The 25579-nt window shown below is 42.4% G+C and overlaps 1 protein-coding gene across 28 annotated transcripts in view; it reads right to left on the bottom strand.

Moving 5' to 3' along the window:
• tcf7l2 (transcription factor 7 like 2) overlaps positions 1 to 25579 on the bottom strand; it is an 85456-nt gene that overhangs the window by 36071 nt on the left and 23806 nt on the right. For 15 of the 28 annotated variants that reach the window (XM_041973330.1, XM_041973329.1, XM_041973336.1 and 12 more), the window contains exons 4-5: positions 19535 to 19636; positions 12916 to 12975 (exon numbers count right to left, since the gene is read on the bottom strand). The exons of 4 other annotated variants lie outside the window; for them this stretch is intronic. In XM_041973330.1, coding sequence (XP_041829264.1) covers positions 12916 to 12975; positions 19535 to 19636 — 162 coding nt within the window. The remainder of the gene's footprint in view (positions 1 to 12915; positions 12976 to 19534; positions 19637 to 25579) is intronic. 9 more of the 28 variants (XM_041973337.1, XM_041973344.1, XM_041973340.1 and 6 more) reach the window with 1 other exon arrangement.

Below are 25579 nucleotides of genomic sequence, written 5' to 3'. Positions count from 1 at the left end.
CAATGTTAAGATGCCCTTCAATCCTGCATAAACCTTTTAATCCTGAGGGTTAATTTTAGGATCTAATGCACTCTTCCAGAGCTGATAACAAATTCAGATTCATACAAGATCATATGCATGATCTTTCACCTTCTGCCACTGTTCTCTATAATCAACTCTATTTTCACTTCACTCAAGTTAGGCTGTGTCGCCACATTACTGGCCCTTCATATCTACCTTTCCAATTACTTTTAAGAGTTTTGGGTGGACAAATTTGCTCTTTCATGTCCCGTGTTAGCAGATGAGTTGATGCTTCTGGCCATGAAAGGAGAGTTTTTAATGAGCTGAGGTGAGGTTAATTGGTTCACTAAGATCTTCTGAGTCATGTGCCTCTATATGAAATTAAGTCCATTTCCTGGAGTTTCCCTGGATGTATTTAATAACAAACACTTCAGCCCAATTTTCATTTCCTACAGAGAGAAGGGGGGAGATGCAGAGAGGCTTAGTGGAGGTAATGGTTGTTTTTGCTTGCTTTACTTAGATGTACTGATCTATACAGTAAATGTGACGTCAGCTTCCTTCTAATCTTGGCGGCTAATGCTGCCTGTGAAGCATACCTAAAAGCTCAATATTATCTCTAAACTTTTCTGTTTTTAAAACTGTGAATGGTTTGAAATTAAACTTTACTTATTAGTAAGTTGTAGTGGTTGCATGTCTTGCAGGCATGTTTTGATTTAGTTCTCCATCCGCAGAAGGGAGCAAAACACACCCCTGTTACACCTGCAGCAGATTTAAAGCAAATTTTATTTATAATTCCCCAATTTAACATTGCTATAATTTTCATTATTTACAGAGTTTTATAAAAACAAGTATGCAATGCATGCTTACATATCTAAAGGCTGAATTATTTAAATGTGTAGCAAAGTTCACCTGCTAAATGGCTGGTATATTTTATTTGCAGGCAGCACAATCAGCAGATTTCTTTCGCTGCAAATCAGCTGTAACCACTGGGACTAAAATAGTCCCAAAAAGCTTCTGTCTGTATACATCAAAGATTGCACATCAGTGGTGACAGTTCTGGTGTCTTTAAACTCAGAAGGAGTAACAAACTTAATTCCTCTCCTGTGTTTTTGTGTATTACAGGACAATGAGACTGCAGGATGCTTTTACTTGGATTCTTTTTCAGACAAAGAGGGTAAATGTTTTGCAGTCCCTCAATCACCTCAGAGCAAGTGTGTGAGCAAGGGAACTGCAGCACACACACCACACCGGTACACTAATCTTCCACAAACGACTGGGCCTTTCACTTGCTATTAGGAACTACATGATGTGAATCTGCCCAGAGTAAAAGACCTTGTAATCAACACTGGTGTAAATGTGTTAAGTTCAGCATTTCGTACGAAGGGGGGGTTCAGTGGTCCTGACAGTGTAATTACGGGTTGCGGCCACAACGCAGCGGCCAGCACACTCAACACTAATTCAATCCATCTTCATTTCCAAGAGCAACGCCCCTACCATTGATGGATAGTTATCATTAGAGAGTGACAAAGCACTGAAACAACTGAGGCGTGAGCAGCAAAGTGTGAATGTACGTGCTCATCTGTGTGTACACTGAGTGTCGAAGGAGGAGGAGGATGTGTCCTCTCAGGCACACTACTGCCCTACAGGATTATATATTACTACAGGAATGAATATAGAAAAGATGGGATATATAGAAGAAGTTTGGGTTAGGGAGTAGGTCAGCATCCTTCACACAAACACAGATGCACATGTACAGACAAATAAATAAACAGAATACCCACACAAAGTGTGTGTACGTGTTCACATACATGCACAAACAGTTTGGCTCACTGTGACCCTGACACACAGAGAGGCTATGGCTCGACTCACCAGCCTTTTATAGCATGCTGCTCACTCTGTTGACAGACACACACAAGTCTGGGCACCGTCTGCAGCAAAACACTAAACCGCAGGCTGTGATTGAGGCTGACTGGCCTGCTCCTCTATATTTTCAGTCTATATATTCAGTCCAGCCTAGCCTGTATATCTCAATTATGTGCTCTGCCTCTTTTCCTAAAAGAATGGGTGACAGAGTCTGTGAGCAGGCCGCTGAAAAGAGGCCCTTCCAGTCTTTATGGGGTTTCACCATCATTACATGACTTTTAAGCTTTAGACAAAATCACAGTGGCCGCTTTGGTCCCGTCTCTTTCTTTGCATAAGTAATTTGAACACTGCACAGCATAAATGATCCTGTTTGCAGCATTTTCTGTATCAAGCTTCTCAAAACAAACTCCATAACTTTTAGTGAAAACTAACAGGCTGTGAGAGGTTATAATGAGTAAACAGGCAAACAAATAGCCAAAAGGATTTTAGCACTGCGCTCATTGTGATTAACTCTCCATTTTTCTTGTGGGTTGTAGCGTTCGGGTCACAGCCACCTCGCACACACATGGACACACAGGTTAGGGCTTTGCCATTTCAATGACTCAATCCCGTTTCCATCGATTGTGGTCAGTGACCCAGCAAAGGCCCATGTGGCGAGCACATGCTCCACCTTTCTCAATTAGACCATACTCGGGGAAAAAAAGGGAGCCAGCATCACGGTCGCCCTTGTTTCTTAACCAGGAGGTGGTGCTACTGGGATGAAAAGCTTCATCTGCAGCTTCATCTTTTTGCTGGTATTGCTAAGAGACAAACATGGATTTGTTTTGTAGAGGTTTTGCAAAATAGTTGTGATTTAAAAAGGCTTTTCTGACACCTAGAGTTGTAGACACAATCTCAAAAGACACAGATGTCCCGTGTCGGTGTCAAGAGCGCAGTGAGGCTCAGTCAAGGGATGCTGCCTCTTTAAATGCATAAAATTCTCTGACTTGTGTGCTCTTGTTCAGTTCGCTCAGAGGAATGAATGGTTTGCTGCACTCCAACAAACTCAGCGCACTTACACCCAACGCAATTAAATCCAATGCTTACTCATGCACATTCCTAATGCGCAATTATACACCCATGTATCCTGCACATTTATACAGCAGCAATGGCGATTTGTGTGCATACATGGAGGCATGAGACTCAACGGCCGACATGCTGCAGCAGACTGCCTGGCCTGCTTGCAGACCCTGCAGTTTGTTTAGCAACACTCCTTTTGACGACGCCCGAAGGGTGCAATTAAGCCCAATTAGAGCCTGTCGGTTTTATTAAGAGGCACAGACTGGCCAGGCTCGGGGGCAGTGAGGGGTAGAGGAGGGAGGTGGAAGAGGAGAAGGGGGAGGAGAGTCTGCAGCACCAATCTACTGCTCTTGAAAGACTAGGCAAGTATCGCTTAGGGGAAACTAGTGTAATTAAACAGCCTGCCAACTAAACAGATACTAAACAGAAATTACAGCTGTGACAGTTACGACTAACTAGTGCTGGACTTTAAAACAAAGAAATGCAAACAATTTTTGTTCGACTGGTCAGGTTAAGCAGGTAACCTCTGATGCTCTCTGTTCAAATACATGGAGATAGCTTTAATGATGGCACATTAAAGCAGTTTAAAAGTACAATTTTGTGATCAGAGAACCTGTAGGGATCAATGGATGACAAAAGTAACTCATCTATAAATACACACGGGCTACAGTGAATGCAGACATGTGTGGATGCAGATGTCACAAAGCATTTTGGGAAGGGGGTTAAGGGGTGGTGGCTGTGTAGTTATGTGATTCTGCCCTGATACATTAGTGTAGTAGTGAAAAGAGCAATACAGCTGGCTTGGAACAAAAACCGTAGCATCTCTTTCATCAGCAAATCAAAAAAAAAAAAAAAAAAAAATGCAAATGAATGTATCACCCCCCCACCCCCACACCCTCTCACAATTCCTTTTCCGTCGACCCCTCGACAGAGATGTTTACAGATAGCTATCATTCCCCCTCTTTTTCACATTTGTGCTTGGACACGATTCAAAAGACGGGGCCTTTTCATCTCCCCTCTCGCTGTGAGGAAATTTGCTCCTTAATGGTTTTCAAAACAGGAAGCACAGACAATAAAAAAAAAAAAAAAGGAGAAGTGAGAGAAGAGTGATTTTGCTCCCAAGTTGTGGTGTGCCCCCCCCCCCCCCTCCAACCAACAGTCGTTGCATCCTTTGCGGAGCTAAGTGCTGCGACGCGTTGCTACTGTGCCAAGGTGCCAACTGTGCCAGTCACACTGACCTCCATCTGCAGGAAACTTGATAGCATCTCTTCAACCGCTGCGTACTCTCTCTGAATGGGCTCACTCAGTCACAGTGAAGTTTGAATGCGATTCAAAGCTCAGGCTTGGAATTGTGTTTCGAGTTTGTGCGCTATTGTAATCTTTGTTCACAGCTGCTGTGTAAAAAAAAGAGAAAAAAAAAAAGAAAAGAAAAAAATCTTTTATCACTAAACTGAATACTAAAACGGTTGCACTGGAGGAATGCACAGAGGAATACATTACTGCCAATGTGCAAATCATCCCACTATCAGGCAAATTAGAGCTGATTTTCCACAAGACTTTATCAATGACCCTCTGTAGAAGAAGGTTGAGCTGCTGTGGACTGGCTCAAATTACTACTTAGATGGTCTCTTGCCAAGTACTAGGCTTACTATTTTAACAGTATATGTAGGTGTCTGTTTACTCATGTTGTATTCATAATTCCGCCTCCTGCAGGGCATCCGTGTCCACAGAGTGCCCTTGAACATGCCATGAGTAGTCTTTCTCCGCCTCAACTAAAAAGAGACCTGAAAGACAGCTACACACGCTTCCGCACAGTTGGATAAAACAAACCTTAACCACACAACTCAACCTCACCAAAGAGCTAGCTTTTTTCAAAAGATGTTCAGAAGAGCAGCTTTTTTTTTTAACTCTCTCTCCTTGTCTTTGCTTTTTCTCTCCCTGGGTAAAACAAATGCATCATTTTTCAGTTAAACAAGAAAAAAAAAAAATCTTTACTCCCCCCTCTCTCTCCCATTGTGCCATTTCTGTGCATGGAAGTGCTCCCTCCCATTGATTTTCTCCCAGCCAAGGCCCTACCCTACACAAGCTGCTTCCTCGCTGGTGTCATCTCCTTGTGCCTTTCTCCTTTTAACTGTGTTTTACTCTTGTGGCATAATGTACAACTGCCAAACTGGCGGCGGGGAGGGGAGTGCAACGGGAGGAAAAACTGATACATGTGCTCAGAAAGTTTTGGCTATTGATTTCTTTTTGATGCAGATAGGGAAAAAAGAAAACTGTTCAAAGCTGCAGAGAGCCTTTTTGATCACCACTACAGTTGAACCAGTTGGTAATGTTGTTGGTAGCAAGGCATTGTGCGTTTTTTGCCTGTGCATTACATGGATCTGTAGTGTTTTGTGGCATAGGTTCAGACCCCTGATTCTGCAGAGTGAAAGCTTCATGTCTTGTCAATGTTTAAACTGTAATTGCCCCCAGAAAGTATTAATTCTCGTAGAGTTGAGGAGAAGTACTGAGATATGCATCACAATAAATAAGGGCAAAGAGGGGAGAAAAAAAAAGCGATATACTGTATGATGGGAATATTCATGACATCCATTTACTCATGACAGGATTCTGAAATCAAAGGAAGCAAAGACTTGTGCACGGAGATCCAGATATGGAAGGGAAAGCTAGCAGGAATATTTTCCAGCCTCTGCAGCTCTGCTCACCCCTACTCTTCTAGCCCTTCTGTGATGTGTGCCTGTGTCCACTGGGGGCTACAATTAGCCCATCAAACTCATTCCAGCCGGGAATCCATACCGCCTCTCCAATCCCCTTTTCTGACTCTCCAAAGCTTGGGCTCCTCCAAAGAGACAGGCAACTTGTAAGACTGGGGGAGGTAGCCTTTGAAGTGCCAAGTTTTGCAGAGGTCTCCCTTTTTGCTCATATCAAGGCTGAGGAGATATAACAATTAAAATGGCCGCAGAGGCAGACTCACATCACTGTATATGTGCTCACGGGGGCCACGTGCTTGCCTTTGCACCCAGGGCACTAGCCCTCGCAGGTAGGGTGTCGGGAGTAGGGGGTGTGCCTCTGCATTGGAACACTGACTAATGAAGCAAGAAGTCGCTTGCAAATTGAGATATGTTCTTTATGCCAATGCTATAAATCTGTCTTGTGGCTTCTCCTGGCTGTTGATTGGCTCACAACATTTCCGTCTGTGTCTGTCAGTTAAGATCTTTCAACTCTGAAGCAGACAGAGCAGCATTTCACAACCTTATCTGGTCTCCGGCCTTGGGTTTACTTCAGTGTTTCACATGAATAAGACTAAACTCATCAGCCATTCTCATAATCACTTAAATATTTTTAATAATCTAGGTTAGGAGGAGAGAACCTTACATTTGTTAAGTTTTAGCCCCAAACAGATTCAGAATCTTACTAAAAAGAGAGAAGAGGAAATAAAAAGATGTTTTTTTCTGACATAAAAGCATCCTAATTTAAATGAAGGGCACTACTTATTTTTGATCAAGTATTGTATAAAAGAAGAGGACACAGTTTGAACCACCAAAATGTTCATTTAAGTCATTGTGCTGGAATTTGTCTTAACCTTGCTTGCAAGCCAAGGGACACCTTGTTGTCTCCAGACCCCAAGCTGAGCAAACTCTGGGCCAGTGGTTCAGACGGGCCGTCGCGTCACGCCGTGTAACGACACAGCTCCACTCCTGTCTCTGCTCCAGTGGGGCTCTGTGGCAGACAGCCAGGTAATTACACAGAGCTCACTACCAGCCCAAAACAAAAGGCCCGCTACCACACACATATACACAAAAACACTTATTTGCATTCAATGTGTATACAGTTCGCAAACCTCCTTCCCTCCTCCTCATACACACACACACATAAGGACCCAGCCAAAAACAAAGACTACATTATGTCAAGGAGGATTACAATGACTCCAACCTGACCTGGCTCGGCAGTCGCTCTGCCTCTGGCGCGACTGTGCCTGAATTTACCGCTTGAGGTGAAAGACCGTCCGCAGTTTAAACAGGTGTGTACTTATGCAGATGCACAGTTCAAACATATGGTTTGCATTAGGTGCTGCAGCAGAGCCAGAGTGGACCTTCCCTGGAGTAGGAGTCAAGTCCAACATGTCATTTTGGGTTAGTGATCTATTCTCTCTCAAATCCCTAAAGTCAGGAAGTAGACACAATGAATGAAAAAACTAGTCACTAGCAAAACCATATGCTTATTTAAGCTCCAGCAAAATGTGGAAAAATGGTTTCATTTCTCTGAATCATTTTAGATAAAGTCTGGTAAAAGAAATTTAAGTTGCCAAACTGCAAATTTCCCAGGTTCTTCCTCTACATTTAAATGCTTATCTGTGTTTAATTTGATTCCTTTAATCCTCTGGGTTGAGCCTGAAGGTGCCCATCTCTTTTCAGCAAAGCCTTTGTAAAAGCTTAAGACTTCCAAACACAGAGGACTGACTATCAGTTCAAAAAACAGATATCTCAAATGATCTCCAGGACTGATTTTATCAGTTTTTGTTCAGCTATTTTCTTCACTTACCACTTCTTTTAAGGTAATATTCTGCATAAGAAGCATGCCATAATGACTTCATAACCACATTTAATGTGGTTAATGAATTAATCTATTGCTACAGAGCAACAAGAATAAGGGTGAGCCATTTGCTTCTGACAAAGGCACAAAAGAACCCAGAAGTGAGATGGCAAGAAGGCAAGTAATTTGCACCAACAAAACAAAAGGGAAGTCATGCTTCAAGGAAGCAGGAGGTAGTTTCTCCATCTCTCCCTCTTGTTGGTTATTCCACACTTTCCCAGAGAAGAAGCTCCCTTTAATAAAAACAAAAATACCATGGATTCCTGTGAATACTAGTGAGAATCAAGCAAGCTATTCATGCTGCCAGTTGATTTAGGCATGCCTCGCTACACACCAATCAGCCCAGCCTCTGGCTCGCCAGCCACTCACTTGTCTGCCATTCCAACACAAGATGGAGACCGTGCCAAAAGTTCCAATTAAAATGTCCATTTGTGATGTCTGTGCAGAAAAAAAGAACAAATAAAAAATGAGTATCAGGGCCCTTTCGATGGCGCAGGAGAAAATACAACAAAAGCTGCCAAAATTTTGTGGACAAGCCACATACTTAAGAGTTTTCTGTTGACACAAACTAAATAAGTGAGACAAGTGTGTATGCAGGCGGAAAGTGTGCACACGGGGAGAGGCAGACTGAGCGCGTGCGTGCACGGGGAGTAGAAACGTCTTGTTATGGAGGAACAGAGCATGTCTCAGATAAGAGGGTGACGCTGTTCAAAGAAAAAAACGCAGGCTGGTAAAGTGCACGCCGATTCGACATCATCGCCTTACTGTCCCTTAATGAGCCTGGAGAGGAAGTCTGGTGTCCACAGAATCTGATCCTGTCTCGCTCCAATCACGCTGCTGGGCTTTTTATTCAAATCTCACACAAAACTGTCATGCAGCCAGTCTGGCCGTGCTGTTTATCGTACTCCAGGAGGATGTTAACAAGACAAATGAATGAATAAATACACAAATAATGCGTTTAGATAATGTTAATAATGCATGAAATGGAAGCTGCTTTTTGACAGTAACGCTGCACTCGGGATTCTTCCCAACTTTAGTGACAGGCTTGTTTATTCTTTTCCAAGCATGCACTTCTCTGCATCATTCCAAAGAAATGTCTGGGCATCTTTAGCACATCTTACTGATGAGAAAAAGTGTTCTGACACATTTCGACTTTTCTTCCACAAAACCAGTCCATATAATGTCAGCACTGAGTCATCTGCACCTTCATCCAAACCCTCTACCATGATGATCCTCCTTAATCTCCTAGAATGCAAGTCTCCTTTTAACCCGATCACACTTCCCTCCTGCTATTACATGACTGATTTCACTGACATTTTAACAGGCTGTTCCATTCAGTTGGGTATTTTTGAAAGGCTGGATGAATAAATAAGAATGCACGTGCACACCTGCATAGGTATGCAAGAGCAGTCAAATCACAGCATCACCTGGCTAAAAGAAATGTCACAAACAGCCAGGACTAGTAGAGGGAGAGAGGAAAAAAAAACAAAAACAAAAAATAACCAAATAGGAGCAGGGGGGGGGGGGGGGGGGGGGGGGGGGGATTGCTCAAAGAAACTGAGTAGGAAAATAAGTATCACATCAAATTCCTTTCCCAGGCCAAGACAAAAGAAAGCCTGACACTCGACTACACAGACTTTCAAGATGGAGAAGGGAAAAAAATAAATAAACAAATAAATAACAACATGCACATCAAAACCAGAGCCAAACAAATCCAAGAAAAGTTCAGATAGGTCCTCGCTGGAACTGCTGAGAGGAACAAAATCAAATAAATTGGGGTGTTGGAATCGTTCAGGCTGCCCCGACAAACAAGAAAACGCTGTTAAGAATATATGAGGAAGGTGACAGCGGACGATGCTTAATGACTCAGAAAGCAGATACCCGGTGTTTACCCCTGCAAACTCCAAAGAAAAGCCCCTCTCCTGTTATAACGCAGGCAGGGGGACAGAAAACTGAATTCGAGGCAGCTTAAGTGCTCTCTGGAATCACTCAGCATTCCACCATCTTCAACACACACTTCCACAGAGCTGAAATTTGACTGCGACAGAGTATTCATCCATAACAGTAAATTGTTCTTTGGGGAATTTGGCGGGGCTTCGTGCTCGCCCTCCCATCTTTCCCCGCTGTAGTCCCAGTCTACTCTCCCTTTCCAAAAAGCTGTCTCCATCACTCTCAATCACAAGCTGCTTGTTTGAATGTAAAAAACACACAGTTGCCAAAGCAATTGTGGGATCGCTCCACGCTAAATCATTTTAAAACCAGAGATATCCACAAGGCCGCAGAGTGATCTGGAGCTTATAAAGAAGGATAAGCAATGTCTTGTTTGGTGTGTCCCTGAATCACATTTTGTAGTTGTTTTTCGATTACAGACTGCTTTTCTCAAACCTTTGAAACACATGTAGCCCATGGTAATGCTGCATTCTTACATACTGGTACTGAGTGTAATCAACAGACTCTCTTGATTAAGGTTTAGTACTGTCTCATATCTGTAGGTGCATCAACTCTGGTAATAATGAGATTTAACACTACCAGGTTTCTGAACGGTTTTTGGTAGTTGTAAGCGGCACTGAACTTTGGCAGATTTTTGCACTTTGGCGCCCCCTAACAAAGTCTAATTCGGCATCTATATCACACCCTGTCTTTTCTCTGAGCTCTCTCCAGCCAGAAGAAATCAGACTGATGTTGACGCTTGTTTCATCTCTCGTTATTTAACTTTTTTTTTCTTTTCCTCGCTTCCTCTGATAACGTCTGCTTGGGTTTCTTTGCTGAATCAACCACGTTGCACAGCCACATCGGCCTCCTAAATACAGAGAAATCCTGACTTTTCTTTATTGCAATTACTCTGCATAGAAAAAATAAAACCATAATCCTCTTAAAAATAACTTTTTGTCCAAAGATTTTGTCTTTACAGAGACAAACACAAGCACACAGTTTACACCTTTTTGGCCTCCTTTCTGACTGCAAAGAATGATGGTTATTTCATGCATCTACAGAACAGACATGCCAAAAAGTATGTGTATAAGCAGGACATTGTCATAACAACCCAACGCCAAAAACTACTCAAAATTCTTCAGGCCACCCTTGGGATACTCACTAAATCAGTTCGCCCTGTTCTCAAAAGTTCACTTCTAAACTTCTTGGAAAAAAGAAGCAGGTTTTTTCTGAGGAATAACAGAGAGGGTTAGTGAAACTAATAGCAAAATACTGAGTTTAATCTCACACAGTTCTTCCTAAGGCCCAAGTAGGAACAGTGGGTAGAAGGGAGGGAGTAAATACAAAAATACAACTCCAGCTGAGGTTGTTCACAAAAAGGCCACAAACAAGAAAAAATTGGAATTCAAAGAGTGAAAAGATAACTTTCAGCTCACAAGTTGCCATGTGCCAACCCCTTCTCTTTCCATGTAGTTCCCCTCCTCAGCTCAAGCCTCAGCCCCTTCCATACTACTGCTGGGAAAAGGAGGAAAAAAAAAAGAGGTCAAGGATCGCCTTACTCCAGTCTGCCTCCGTATGCTCACACCCCCCTCTCCCCCTTTCCCTCCCTCCTCACCTTCCCCTACCAGCCCCTCTCACTTAAAACTTCATTCCGTCACTGTGGCCAAATCCCCCTCCCCAAGTTTCATTTCTTCCCCTCCCCTCCTCTCCTCTTCCACTCCCACCCTTCCTTTGCCCTCAGCCCAGTGCTAATTGGTAAATCTGTTGAACCATGCCATCCCCAACAATGAGACACCTGGAGTTCTGTCAAAACAAGTTTCCCAGTGAAACGGCTTCCAGTGTTAATACAGTAGCGTGCAGAGCTGCTGAGTCTGTTGTCGTTCACGAGGCTGGCTGCAGAGTGCAGATCATCCCATCTGGAGGAATTTGTCAGAGATGAGCGCACCCAACTGCCAGTCTGTGGGGAGTGGTTCATCATGAATTAAGATTATTCATCATTGTTGTGTCTGAACATTGACCTTAGTTGTTTGCACAATCAGCAAATCAACGATTGCCACATCTTTCTAAGATCTGAATCTTTAAATTTTCCAGCTCAGTTTTCACTCAAAGTCAAAGGTTAAATAAGATCAAATTGTCATAAAGAAATAAGCACTTAACATACTCTGACCTACTGTAGCTCCAACTACATGTCAAGGAAAACTTGAGTAACTCCTTAAACCGATGGACGATCCATTTACACTGGGATAGACAAAGGTGTGTTTGTAAGACACACATGCAGAAAGACAGACAGGCACACCCAGCCGTGATCCTGCTAGACCTCGCCAAACAAGTTCTTGCAGAGGTGCTTGCATATGGGGGAGGGAAGGGTTGGCATCAAGTTGTCACGGGGAGAGAAATTAAACCATCACTTTAATATCAGCTTGCACTATCAAGCAGGATTTACCTTCTTTCTCGCCTTCTCTATGCTGAAGTACTTGTGTTATTTACTAACAACAAAGGTCCTGCAGAGTGTGCATAATCAACAAGCAATTGATTAGTCAAACAATTCAAGTAGGCAATCCAAAGAGCCATGGTCGCCACAGAGGAGATTAAGTCTTCTCCTCTGGGCTTCGTAATGCCAGCCTATTTCTGGCTTCACAGTGCCCGAACTGTGGCAAATCAAAACAAGGCTCACTGATGTCCTCAGCATGTCAGCTCTGCAGTGAAAACAGCAGTGACTTTAACTTTAGGCTCCACTTTCTTTCATTTACAGCTTGTATCCTAGGAAGTTCTTTAAATAGTTGCAGGACAATTGAATTAGTTAGGGATTTTCAGTGCTGTATCTCTTTCAAATATAGTTATCTTTACTCTAAATCTTCAACCAGTGGGCGTAAACAGTGCTATTACTTCATCTTCTGCATAGAAAACACTGTTACCCAGATTTAGTTGGGAAAGAGGTCTGGATTCAAAACAGCTGCACAGGGAAAGAAACTTAATAATGGGACTCACTTCTCACGCTGGAGGATTGTGGGTTATTTCAAACCAAATGTATATAAATAAGTTTTAGTGGCAAAGAATCCCCTGAATAAAGGATGTTAAGCAATCCATAAACACTAAGCAAAAACATCAAACATGGTTAAACAGTTTGCATGAGGGACAAAAAAATAATAAAATACAAGAAAAGAGACACATATCATGAAAATTGTTCCTCTTACACAAAGATTTCATCTCTTGGATTGATTACAATGAGGCCTTTTATTCATTAAAAAGCACATCAGCAGCAAAGCAGCAGCACTGAATTAGCAGAAAGCATAACACAGCATGATTATCATAATCATTATCACCAGGATTTGAGCTTTTCATTCACTATTTGTGTTAAAAAATTAAAGTCAATCAGTTATCAGTTGTTAATTTGTTTATGGAATCAAACAAAAAGTTAAAAAAAAAAAAAATCTAACAAGATATTTTTGGAATTCAAAGGTCTCTCACCAAATGAAATTGGTGAAGGCTCAGATCTGACTGTCCAGGGAATTCCCAGCAGAAGGGCCCCTGAAAGGCAAAGATGGACGTTCCCAAGTCACACAATTATATCAGCTCTCCATCTCTCTTTTATTCTCTCTCTCTCTCTCATACATGCATACACAGATCTGCACACAATCTCAGCCAACCAGGTTTTTTTTTTTATGCAAAAACAATGTGTTCTCCTTGGAAATAATGCATCCCCTGGCTTTTTAGTTATTTAAACTACTACCTCATCTTTGCTGCCTCAGCGTTCTCCTGGGTGCATGTTCAGCCCCCTTTATTACTAATTTTACACAGATTAAAGTGGAGAACAGCAGCTCTGTACTGGTTACACAGCAACTGGTACTGACTGGCTGGTTGTTAAAACAATGTTTCGCTTTGATAGAACATCTCATCTCCTCACCATGCACACCTTCATGGATGTTCAGCAGCGGTCAGCTGATGTGGAGACCAACATCCGCAATAAATTTCTGCATGAAATTAAATGATGGGTTGTTTTCCATGATATTACAGCTCATAAAAGTCCTATCATAACCTAAGCTTTACAAGACAGTTTGCAATCAATCATTTTTTTCATTACTTCGTTGCACACATACATTTCATTGGGGACTGCTATTCAAATATTTGAAGTTTCTTTAAAGGGGGAGGAGCTGAGAGGTTAAACTGGCTGGTTTTATGCTGTCCCTAAAAGCAAGAAATCAGATCTTAAGCAGATATCAGGAGATGGTAGAGGACAGGAGAAGAAGAAAGGAGGCAAAAGGAGATATTGATTTTCTTAGGAAGAAAAGGAAAGGCTGGTAGAAGTAACAAGAAGAGGGGAAAAAAAACATGCAGAGAAAAGCAGCGGGGCATTTAGTTTACTGAAGGGCTTCAGTACCTAAAAGCTACTGTTCGCTCAGATCACTGGGTTCTATTTGAACTTGTGCTTGACCCTCGGGCCAGCTAGATAACTTTTCATAAAAGCTAGACAGGGAACACTGTGGTTATTGGTGAAACAAACATGCAAACACTTGGAGAAACAAGTATCTATTATCCTTTTTAAATGTGTGTGTCCAACACAGAGTCACACATTTCCTCGGGTAGCTTAAGGTCATGGGGGTTATTTAACAGTCAAATACCACAACAAGAAAACATAAGAAGAAAACTGCAACTATGAATGCACAAAAAACTGCAGCAAACAAATATTTTGGTTCAACATTCACATTTTTATTAAAAGCTGTTTGTCAGGTAGCCTTTCTTAAAAATGTTTTGATATAACATTAAAAGTCCAAGGATCAAGAAGGTTCTTCAGCCATTGTTGTGGGATTGTTGCTGACTAAGCCAGCACAGTGGACTGTCTGTGGTAACAAGCAGTCGTCCAGACTACTGGACAGATACAATGACTGAGGTGCTCTCATTGTCACTGTCACAGTTCCAGGACCTGACGCCATGTCTCGACGGCCTTAGATTTTGGCCCGAGCTGGTGATGTAAGCATGACCCCTTGAACAAACGTTTTGTCTGGACGAGACAGTGAGAGACAGCGATGAGGAGCAACAGCCTCCGATTGAGGCCTGGATCACTTTGCAAAGAAAAACCAGGAGAAATCTTTAAACATTTTTACGTGATACAGATGGCTTTTTAATTTGCTGTTTTTGTTTTGTTTGTTTTTTTTTACCAGGAATTAATTTGAGAAACCATTTGCATATACAAGAAACAGTCCATTTTATCATCCTGTCATACAAGCTATTAAACATGTAGGGTATGAATATTCTCCTGAAGCAAAGGTTAGACGGAGGGATGGAAAAAAGACAAAAGGTGGGAGAGAAGTTATTTGGATAAAGGCTTAACATGCAGCAGGAAAGAGCAGCTTAAGGTCAGCGCGAGTCAGGGTAGAGAAAGCCTCTAAGGTAAAGCCTGCGGACAGTGCGTGGGTGGCGAACATTGGCCACAGGGTTGCTCATTAACAACAGGCAAGTGGGGGCTTCCCAGAGTCCTGGACAATTGTCTGGACATCCCAGGTGCATGGCCCATTCAGACTACAGGAAGCCCCCTTTACCCCTACTCCTCAAAGAAGAACAGAGAAACAGACTTGGAAGGTGAATGTGATCCTGTCTTTTCTTAATACAGACTTAGAGCAACAGTTGTTGTTGTTGATCCAGTTCTTTGCCCCACTATAGGGATCCACAGTCACCGTGGTGTCTTTTCTGAATAGTTAGCCAATACATTGCTCTGAGTTTTTTGGGGTTTTTTTTCCCCTCTTTCTATAATAGATAAAACACAGCAGTTCATAGGAACAGGTTGGACTGAATGGGAATAAAAATAAACACGTTCCGTGGTTGTAAAGACTCAGGTGGGAGGTCTTGCACGCCGTAAAAATGTACGGATTCCATCACTTCCTCCACACTAATTACCATACACTTCGAGCAAATGCCCTCCCTCTCTTCATCCCCTCAAGTCCATGCTTCACTACCTCCGATACACACACACACACACACACACACACAATGACACACAGTGAGGTGCAGTTGGGAAATGGTTAACACTCCAGCCGTCCCCTGCTGCCAATGAAAGCCCTCAAAACAATGGAGACATTGTTCGGCCGGAGCTAGACTCTAGACTGTGAGGGTGCGTGTGCATGTGTATGCACATGGATTTCAGAAAGCAGTGTGAATGCTCATAATGTCAGCTTGTTTTTCGCCCCCAATTCTGATAAGAGAAAATGAATAAATGTGATTCGATAAGAATGACTGGTGTTTAACATGCTTTCATACCTCAAAACGCAAAAACTTTGATCACATGACTGCGAGAGATGATGGTTTACTGCCTCTGAGACAAATGATGTCATGTTACCAACATGAGCCTGGACCCCTGCTGAGAGCTTTACTTCATTATTGTTGATACCATCAACATGAACAGTTTAAGCTGTGGATGTGCAAAACAGTTTGATATGCTGTGCTGCCTTACTGGGTTAATGCAATAATCATTCCTTATAGCATGAAACCATAAAAGACAGATACAACTTCCTAAATTTAGCCCACTTCACGCCACATTCAGCTGTAAAATATCTACAAAGAGTTTTTAAGTGTAAAATTTCCTGTTAGCCATCAGTATAAATGCTAAGTTGACAAAATTGGGATTGTTTATGATTTCTCCCTCAGGAGCCAGATGAGGCGTGAAATGTTTCTTGGAGTCTCGCCCTCGAAAACTACACATCAATAGGTGGATAAATATTGAATAACTTTCAGCCAATGGCATAAAAGTTCAGCAGCGGCAGGTTTAGAGGCTGCCTGCAGGGTGGTCAGGCACTTCAAAAAGGTCTGCCGCGGCTTCCTTTGAGGGGATGGTAAACAGAGGCATACGGCGTGCCCTCGGAGAGACCGGCCTGCGTGAGGTCACTTCCTCTTTTCTCAGCTGATCCTTCAGCCTTCCGCTTCAACAGAGTCCTCCCTACTGAAATGAAACCAACTGCCTGCAACACTGTCCCTCTCTCCTCCTCCTCTCCTAGTTTCTCATGGGCTTCATCTACAGTTGTGTATCTATCCTTCGATCTATTGCTGTCTATTGTTGTTTCAACTGTCTCTGGGTCACTGAGGCTTCAGATCTCTGTTATCTAGCGGGTCATTCAGCAGCTTCTTATCGCTTCCAAAGCAGCCCGCCTGCGCTGCAGCCAGGCAGAGGTCAAGGTGTTTGAATGTTTCTTTGCATTCGTTAAAAACAAAAAGAAACGATCGCTTACAGCCAAATTGATTGATAAGAGAATCACACACCACAACAGTAAAGCCTACATCTTGTGGTAATAAAAAAATAAATAAATAAAGTTTAACCAACTAAGTGACACCTGTGGGGGTCTGTGTGGGGTTATCAGTGGAATTCATAAGGCTGTACACACTAATCTTTCCTACTATATGTACGACATGATGATGATGATGCAAACCAGGGAAACATTCAATCACACTTCCTTCTCAGTTGGAGGTGGATGCTGGAGCAGGATAGGAAGGCACACCAACAATACAAGCTGCATTTCACAGCCAATTTCATCACTTGCACTAACAGCCAGTTGTGTGCTTATGCAGCGATGCTGCAATGCCTCTGATCTTACCAGGCTGTGAATCAAACAGATCACATAGGGTTGGGCAATATGACCACAAATATTACAATATTCTCTCTCATATTGATCAGTGTCAGTATCACACCATCAATTTAATAGTGCTCAGATTACTCTAATCTGAGTTGCTTTGGTTTTATACTTAAAATAAGAGGCTGGAGAGCAGGAGAATTTTTTTTATTAAATTAAGACAAAAGTTTACTTCAAAATCGTGAATCCTATAAATCATCAAATCCAGTGGCCAACCTGTAAAAGCACCGTAATAATTGAAATATTAACTTTTTTCTTCACTATAATGTCTCTTTCTAAGGCCTATCTGTGCCTAAAGAGTCAATTTTATCTGATTATGAGGACAAGAATATCAAAATTTTAATACAAATTGTAAATTAAAATGTTTAAAATTCCTTTTTATAGCAGAAATACAAATGTTCTACTTCTTTTGAAGCCAGTTTGGTTTTGTTTTATTTTGTCACGATACCCCTAAATGTGTATAGCTTAATGAAGAAGAAGCTTAATTACCAAATGACTGACATTACAAGGCAATCCTGGTTTGCCCTCTGGACCTGATGCAACATGTGAATCTGTGCCTCGAGTATTATTGGCTGAATGGTCACTTTTGTTTCTTCACAAACATATTTTTACATCTCACAAACCTTTTCATTCTCACCAATTTATGTCTGTCTCTTTTCCTTTCATGTGTCTCAATAAGTACAGTCAGTAGATGTTGCTATTGTGAGTGGGTCTGTGTTTTTGTTCTTTTTTTTTCATCTGGTTGCCATTCTTTGTTGTTCTGAGTTCATTTCTGCCCCACAGCCAGTTTCTGTTTTGTGATGAATAGCTGCTGTTGCCTGTTTGTGCTGCATGCTTGACTGACTGCCCGGAGTTTAACAACAACTTAAAGTAAATGTTGTAAAAACATAATAAAAAAAATCTATAAAATGTGTTTTTTATTAAAGTTATAGATAATTTAAGAAACAGATTTCCTATCAAGTAAGCTAACTACAAGAAATGTGCATAAATGAGACATTAAAAATGGTAAAGCTGCAACAAATTCCTGTTATTCTCAAATTTCTTCTACACTGAATCAGATTCAAGCCTACAGCGTGAGTTTGTGTATACAAGGTGGTAAGTATTTACAGCCATATGACTCATAGCAGGATAAATCCTCAAGCATTTACCTGAAGCGTTTGCAGCCTACGACCACTTTAATGACTTCATAGAAGTTGGGACTCTTTTTCTGAGCGCCTCCTAAAATAACAAGAGTAAGTAGAGGCCCCTGAACTCTTTGGTTTAAAAATAACACTAACATCGCAGAGGGAGATAAGGAGGGCCCTAGCTGGGCTTGTTTTGTTCAGAATAACACTGTCATCTCTAGCTTTTTGTCTTAAACACAACTTCTGACAAGGTTTCTGTTTCAAGTAAGCTGCCTTGTCAACTCCTGCTATTTTAGGATGTGCTTAACCTGAACGGGCAAAATACCAAGGAGATGTTTGCTTTGCCAACTTTTGAGTAACTGTTTGAGATGGAATTTATTACGGACCATAAAAGTGACCGAGCTGATCAAATGTCGACTGTGACTCAGAGGGACACCGTGTCTCACCGTGTAATCTGCGTGATAAAAATCTACAGTGCCTTCTGTGTGAGCTCCGGAGCCGTAACGATAGCTGTGTTGTTCCATAGACAGCATAAACAAAACAGAACGGGCCAACGCTGACGTGTTACCACAACAGATCCTGCCACATCTTCTCTCTTCCTAAATTATGTGCTATGCAAATTTTCACCACAACAACCCCACAACAAAAGGTAACAACTGTGAGGCATGACCGGTCACCTTTGTATTACTGCTCAATCCCCAACTCATTGATTTTCTTGACTTTCTAACCCTGTGGCCACATTCATCCACCTCCTTATATACAGCCTTTCCAATGACCTCCTGTAAACTTCCCGCCTTTAGCAAACTACTTAGTTCACATTCAGCTGATGATACTAGACCTGCTAGCCTCTCAGATATTGACATACCCAAAGCGGATGCTCTGTTATGCGTACATACCGCATACGACCCTACGACTGTCCAGCCAACTCTCCTGCTGGAAAACACCTCCAACTCCGTGGATAATCAATTCTCAAGGAACACCCACACCTCCCCTCAACAGATGTGTGTTTATAGCCCAGTATTTGCTTATTCTCATCATGAAGTTGTCAGTGTGAGGTCAGTTTTTCACAGCTTGGGAGTTATTGTTCTCTCTGAGACCACAGGTAACCTGGGTGTTCAGATCAATAGTGCACCTGCCACAGTGGCCATCCTACCACAGCCACTGGCCTCGGGATTACATAATACGAACATTTAAGAGCACAAGTTGATAAAATCAGGTGAGGAGGTTAGTGACTGATTTAAGGGAAGCGAATATCCAAAAGGAAAGCAGGCTTTGTTCTGTTCTACTCTGAATAAGGAGAGGAAGAGGTGGTAAGAGAGGAAAAGGACCGAGCGGAGTGTTACTTACAACGATGTGTGCCGGTGAAGGGGACCTGGCATCTTTAAGTGCTTGTCTACTTTGAAGACCTCCTGGTTGAACATCTAGCAGGGGCCATTTCATCTGTAGGTACTGAATGGCAGAAAGGAAACAGAATGGAAAGAAAGAAAACAAAACATGTTAACAATGCAGAAAGCAAAAACCAAAAGGAAAAAAAAAAATAATAATAATAATAAGACAAAAAAAAAGGGGGGGGGGGGGGAACAACATTTCTTGACATGTGCATGGGTGTGAAAAATCAAAAACATGGAGACACAAAGAAAAATCTTAAGGCAGATGGTAGAAGGGATGAGGATGGCCTCAAACATGCAGTGAGAGCACATAGTAGCTGATTAAATCACCTTTTTTAAAGAAATATAAAGCATAAAATCTTTGCTTTTCCTTTAGCAACAGACCAGTGACTTCAAACTTGTCCTGAGTCAGGATAAGTTAGTGCTCATTTAGTACACAGTTCATGGCTTTACAATGACCTAATGTAATCAATGTGACTCTTGTCAGACTTTTTTATTGGAACCCATAAAAATGGTAAAGCGTGGTGCCTCACCACGCTCCTGTGAGGCTAAATCTCCTGACTACTCCCATAAATGATTGACTTGGCCTCTATCAGAAGCCAGCCTGTCTGTCGTTCCCCCACCCTCTTTCTCTTACACACCCACACAAACGTATAAAAAAAGATAAGCAGAAACAAGGGTCATGAGAAACATCTGTCTGTGTAATAAACTGGGTGATGACATCCTCCCTGTTGACCTAAATAGAACTATACCTGCACCCAGATGCTTGGAAATGTTTTTTATGTTCACATTTCCAGTCATCATGAGAATGCACAAACATTTTTTTCTTTTCAAAATATTTTGATTTGCCAAATTCTACTGAGTTGTCAGTCTGATCGCCAGCTTTCCAGCCACCTTGTTTGAGGTAAAGAGGCTGCTGTAGCTGTGAGGTGGAGAGAAAAAAAGTTTGTCTCTTTATTATATTTAAATACTAAATATTAGCATCTATGCCTTTATAATCAATCTTAAAATAGCTGTGACTTAAAACACAAGTATGAAATTAAAACAAAAAAGCCTTAAAAGATGGCATCCATTAAGAGATCTGCACAATTTCCAGATTCTATAGGAAAACTAGGTTCGTCTCAAGAAACTAAATGAAGGAACAGGAAGCGATTGCTGGTGCCAGATAATTAATGCAAAAGGAGGGTAGCGGCTTACGTTGTAACCTTGGTGCCACTGATACTCATTAAAAATTGTGGAGATGCTTTATTATAGTTAAAGAGCTCTGACAAGTGAATCTGAACTCTGAGCTGCATCTATAATGCCATTTGGACACAAACCTTTGACATGATCAAAAAAAAAATGTGAAGGAGCTTTCTTCTCTTCACACCATCTTAAATAACATTTTATGAGTGACTGAGATGTTCTTCGCAATAATGACCTTTGCATAATAACCTCACCATAATTATTGAACTCAGGATCACATGTTGACCATTTAGCGACAAAAAGTTGGCTGTTTAATAAATCATCATCCATTCCCTGTGCAATCTAGCACAGAGGGAACTGAGCTTAATTATCTGGTGCTTTGTGGTGACACAAGTGCATTGGATTCAATTTCTCTCTGTTGCCATCTTGCAGAGGTGACCACTAGTTTGTATGCATGTCTGAGAGTATCTTTGTATGTGTGTGTGTGTGTGTCAGTGCAGGTCGGGAGTAAGTGTGTCGCGACCTGCACTGAGACTGTGTCTAAATCTGTGGTAATTAGCGAAGAGTTCACTGTAGGGTGCCTGCCAGTGGTAGATGCTGGAGGGAGTTATTGACTCCATGTCCTCAGTTACAGCCCGTGTAAAGAAAGAAAAAAAAAAAAAAAAACCTGCCTGCTGCCTCGTACTCCTCCGCCACAAACACTCATTTATGACACAAAGACAACTTTTACAGCTAAAGAAAAATGGGTTTATTTATTTTTGTTTGTATGTCTTCAGAGTGGAAAAAGGAAAGGTTGTAAAAACTCCAGAGCTGAGGTCCTATAGGGTTTTATGAACTCCCCTTTTTATCCGCACTGGAAATTAATTGCCACGAGCATTAGAGGAGGGTGGTGTTGCACCAGTAAAAGAGGAGGAGAGTGACAGGGCTGCTGTCATCTATGAGGTAATTCAAGACCAGCGTCCATTGCTGCCAGAGGGGCTTGAGGACAGAGCAGCGCAAGAGAAAGACGAACTGTGAATCCAGTCATGGGAAACTTCTGCCATTGCATGTGTACACATGCTCATACATGCAAATATTCAAACACAGCTGCAGCTGGGAGAGGGGGTCGAACAAGAGGACATTCTGAGGAGGTGGGGAAGGAGACCAAAGGTGACACCCCTGAAAGTGGCAGTGGGGTGGTGAGTCACCAAACGACCGGGGAGCAGGAGAGTTTTGGGGCACATGCCTCGACAAGTGGCTCCACTTCAGCCCAGCTATTGCAAATGTTCTCACATATTAATATCTCCCGCAGATTTTATAGGCATGCCGAGGAAGACTGGGCCTTGGCAAGCGCCTGGCTTTCCGTTCACCCCTCCTTCTTGGCCTCCTGCCTCCTTCTTTCCCTCACTCTCTCTCTCTCTTTCTCTCTCTCTCTCCCACCCACCCATCAGCCCTGCTAACGGACACACTGCCTGGGCTTGAGTAGGCCGTGACCTCTGACCCTGCTCTGCTAGCTCCAGGCCCCCTCCTCTTCCCCCTCCACCACCACTCTGCGACCTGAAAGCTCTCCTGCTATGAGGGGGCCCCCCGTGTAACTCAAGAGCCATTCCAATGTGACAAATTGCTCCAGAGTTTCAGGATAACTCTCTCTCTCTTCCCTTCTGTCTCTTCAGCTGGCTCCCCCTCCCACACACAAACACTAACCAGCCCCTCCTGACAGACCCCCGCCCAATAAGAGCCGCCCAGTGGTTGCGATGTGGCTTTAAATTGTGCAGCTTCTCCCCTCTTTCAGCCTTCCCTCCCAAAGTTGTTCTCTTCCCCTACTCTGCGACCCTCCTCGCCTGGCCAGTGCCACAATAGGAACTGAATGACTCAATTGTCTCTGATGAAGTGAAAGAAAACGGAGTCCTCTAAATCCTTACAGAAGGATGAACTCACCCTCCCTGTCCCGATTTTTTCTGTCATCTACTGCTCTCCCAAGTGCATGAAGAGGATTGGTGATTAGGGGGGTAGGGTTGTTTTCAGGAGAACAACAATTAATACATTTACTGATTACTTCAACCAATAAAATTACAAGCATTCAGTGTGGAAAGGGTACAATCTCTACCTGTAAGAGGCCAGAACCATATGCATAATCTGTACATGCATTTCCATGTTTCAGCCCTATTTTGATCCTCTACTGTATATTTGAGCAGGTGCTTCCCCCTCGCACTCCGAACCGCTCACCCATATGTGACCGACTGCTGTTGTACCACAGTTTGGCATGTTATAAGCAACAGAGTGTTAACCCAGATCCATGCCGACTGTCATCACAGTGAAAACAAGCTGGGGCCCTGCTCCCAGTGTCATAGCCGAGGAGAACTAGATAAAAGGGCACATAGAGGGGCATCATTGTCACATATCTGCATACTCTCTTACATCACTAATGTTTTTACTTAGCAAGTTGGCACACAGGCAACAGAACCTAAAACTTTCCTCCGCTACTCTGCGATTCTTTTAAAACATAAGCCCTTTATTTCTTTTTTCTTTGACATTCCATCAAATAAAAATCATATATTGACAATGAGGATGGCACAAACAAGTCCTTGTTTATTTAAATTCTTTTTCTTTTTTTTTATCTGAATGACTGAAATGCATAGTGAAGAATTGTTTTGTCTGTTTCTTGTCAACAACCAGCTTCTTTTCCATCAAACCTTCATCTGATGTGTTTATCATTTGCTGCCTGGCGGCCGCAGCAACACCATCCACTGCTCAGCTTGTTCGTTTTGTTTTGGATTAAGAGCAGAGGGCTTGAGACCAATCAAACAAACTGAGCTCCTTATGTGCCAATGTGGCTCCTAAACACTGGTCTCCTTTCCAGCAGGCCATCACGAGACAAATGATGAGGACCACTGGGGCCTCATCAAGCATTTTAGACATGTGAGCAATGTGAGAATGGAGGGGTAGACAGAAAGAGACAAACAGATAGCAGCTTTGGTTTAGTGTCAGCATATGGATGCTGGGTGTTGCTCCAGAGAGTCCAGTGGATCTTCAGGCCATCTGTGCCTGCCTCAAATCCCAGATATGACACAGCTCTGCATAGGCATGTTTACCGATAACACATGTACAACCAGAGTTACCCCCTCCATCTCCACCTTAACATACTTTACATATTTTTTCACTGATTCACACCTAAACAACCGTGCTCACCCATATTTGAACATCCCCGTGGGCTGACTGGCCCAGCAGCTCCCAAGGGAGAGGGCTCAGAGATGAGATTGACAGCTTGCAGATTACACCAATCAAACCGCTACCATAAAGAGCTTTATTTAAGTCTGGAAATGATCAAGGCTAGTAAGAAGAGCCCATTCAAAGCTCTGCAAGTTAACTGCACAGGACTTAAAAGATTAGTCTATCCAGTTTGACTACAATTTTATCCCTGTAAAAATGAGAGCTGAGCATATTGTCTCGATCTGTTGCGGATAAGGCTGGCGGTCTTTGTCGTCACGCACAGGTGGACGAGAAGAAGCAACAGCGTGCTTATGCAAACATGAAATTTATTGAGGAAAAAGTAATTTTCTGTAATTCTAGGTTGGACATGTTTAACACAGATGCTTTGAAAACCCCTTGATTTAAAAAAAAAAAAAAGGGAACAAAAACAAATTAGCCCACTAAGAATTGTGTTATGCCGTTGTTCGCCTGTTCCTGCATACAGCTCATGTCTTTAGAGGAGTAGGTGTTGTGTAAAGAGAATGAAAACAGTGCAAGAATTCCTTGATAAAACTGAGAGAAAGTTAGCCAACACTAGAGGGCCCATCACAGCTACTTTGGTCCTACTAATGCACATTTTATGAGTAAATATTAAAGGAAAAAAGAGCACCCCACCTGCTCTGATAGCCTGAGGCATTTTGCAACCAGGAAAATAAAAGTGAAATGTGGGAAGGCCTGGGGTTTGCGTGCCCTGGGGCGGAAAAGGGTCCGCTGGGCCTGTATTTACTCCAAAGCCAGAACCGCTTGGGGGTTCCACTGGCCCCGACAGCACTAGGGCCGCCGACCTGATCCAGAACCTCCCCTCCTCACCTCCTACCCTCGTTGCCAACAATCTCCATCTCAACCTCAAACTCTCTTTTTCTGTTTCTTGCAGAAAAACTCAACCTGACACTTTCATAAAAGCCTTTTTTCCACTGGGGGGGATGTGCACGTGACCCCTCCTTCCTCTCCAACAAACTCAGACTTTGCTCACCCCTAAAATGAGGCAACAGACATAGACTTGTGTAACTAGTATTGTTCAAAATATCTCAAAAGGTTGTACAATCTTTAACAAAACGGGGAACAGTGCTTACGTTTTTAACTGGCATGCTTTGTCATTTTTCTCTGGATGTCCTTGCCTGAGCACTTGACTTTTATCGAGCCAGTTTTGGAAGTTTGTTTCACTCTCTTAAACACTGACTCATGTGATAAGCAAGGCTCCACTTTGACACTATTTACTTAGGAGGTGTGTGCAAATGTGCTGTTTAAACACCAGCTGATTGTCCAAAATGTTTCAAAGGATTGCATAACAAGCAGATGAAAACATTTTCTATGACAAATGTTTTTATAAAAGTGTAGTTTACTCCCTTTACTTATAATGATTATAATGTGAAAGAATGCAGCCTAGATCACACACCTGGATGTACCTATAAAGCTCTCAAAAGGAAGTGTGAGGTTGGCATGACTGCATTCCAAAATAGTCACAGAAAGTAAACAGCGTTCCATATCTGACTTTTGCACCCGCTCCCCCTTTACCACTGTCCTGGTCATTAGGAGTTTCTCTTGGCTGCTCTATAAATAGTGACAGGGAGGGTGAAGGCCAGCAGGAGAT

Source organism: Melanotaenia boesemani, chromosome 21, assembly GCF_017639745.1.
Source record: "Melanotaenia boesemani isolate fMelBoe1 chromosome 21, fMelBoe1.pri, whole genome shotgun sequence".
Lineage (NCBI taxonomy): Eukaryota > Metazoa > Chordata > Actinopteri > Atheriniformes > Melanotaeniidae > Melanotaenia > Melanotaenia boesemani.
This window is presented reverse-complemented; position numbering and strand designations above follow the sequence as displayed.